The sequence below is a fragment of the Oryx dammah genome, unplaced genomic scaffold (assembly GCF_014754425.2).
Source record: "Oryx dammah isolate SB20612 unplaced genomic scaffold, SCBI_Odam_1.1 HiC_scaffold_5738, whole genome shotgun sequence".
Lineage (NCBI taxonomy): Eukaryota > Metazoa > Chordata > Mammalia > Artiodactyla > Bovidae > Oryx > Oryx dammah.
Window position 1 is genome coordinate 1,105 of NW_024075568.1, and position 1,228 is coordinate 2,332.

Sequence of the window (1,228 nt, forward strand, 5' to 3'; positions counted from 1 at the left end):
GCGGGCAGACACAGATAAGCTAAAAAACAAATGTCTGCCTCACTCAAGTGGGGCCCATATAGGTGCCAGGGAGGGAAGAGGGCAAAGAGGACCCTTAGCCTGGATACTGTCTCTTCTCTAAGCTTAGCTGTTTCCCAAGATTTTCTGATGAGGTCAGGTGGATGGAGTCTGGCATCTCTGCACCCAGCCAAGGAGCTAAGATCACAGGGAAATTCAACAGTCAATTCTCTCCCATCCAGCTAAGAGAAAGCATGAAACTCCGAAACTGCATACCCACATCTTCCTTTCCTGGGAAACCTCCATCAAACCCAAAGCAAATAGTGACAACTCCTCAACCCCCTGTCCAGAATCAATGCCTCTGCCAGCATGTCTTACCTCCCACGTCCAGATCCACCTTGTAGTGGGCACTGTGGGTGTGGACGGTGCCCAGTGTGTTCTCCCGAACCTGGTTTCCGTATTTTTGGGCAGCACCAAAGAAGAACACTGAGCTGATGTAGCCCGTGGCATGGAATTTGACTTCTATGGCCCCGTTGGGGTGGAAGACCAAATCCCACACATAGTCATAGTTGAGCAAGGTCGACACAGATCTGAAGACCAGCACTGTCTCCACAACGCCCCCAAAATAGTGGGAAATAAAATCTGAGTGGTGTCGCCTCAGGGGCAGGCCCTTGTTCTGCTCAAACACACAAAAGGCATCGTGTAGTGTCCTGGGGGCTTGGGACTCCAGAAGGAAGTGCCAGTCCACATAGGTGGCCAGATAGGGGCAGTCCACCCCTCGGGTCAGGGGCGTGGCAAACTTGCCCATGCCAAAGCAGCCATCCATATAGCGAGTGAGCATTGCTGCTGGGGTATTCCCACCATAAATAGCCACGGCCTCTTGCAGGCTGATCTCATAAGCCAGTCGTTCTCCTTGGAATCGAATGTCAAAGATCCTAGGACCACTGAAAGCTCCGAGGCCAAAGGAGAAAGTCCACAGTGAGGAGGTCACTCGACTGCCCTGGACACTGAAGCGGGCGCCCTGAGGATGGAACTGCAGAGGGGGAGCTGGACCCGGGGGCACCTGGGACTTCAGGGACCAGGACCCACCTGTGCCATTGTTTGGGATCACTACCACATTCACCTGGCCAGCCTCAAACTGCTCCTCCAGGTGGGCCAGACTCTCATAGTAGCGGCCCTGAAAGAACACCTTCTGGATGGTCCACTGGGCAGGGTCCAGAGCCTTGTGATC

General features: G+C 54.0%; 1 protein-coding gene across 1 annotated transcript; it reads right to left on the reverse strand.

The window, feature by feature from the left end:
* Positions 1–334: 334 nt before the first annotated feature.
* On the reverse strand, positions 335–1,225 carry LOC120860000 (membrane primary amine oxidase; the record flags this gene model as incomplete). The annotated part of the gene is made up of 1 exon (XM_040235868.1): positions 335–1,225. A coding segment is annotated over one exon (876 nt), but the record flags the coding sequence as incomplete, so codon positions are not given.
* Between the last annotated feature and the right edge of the window lie 3 nt (positions 1,226–1,228).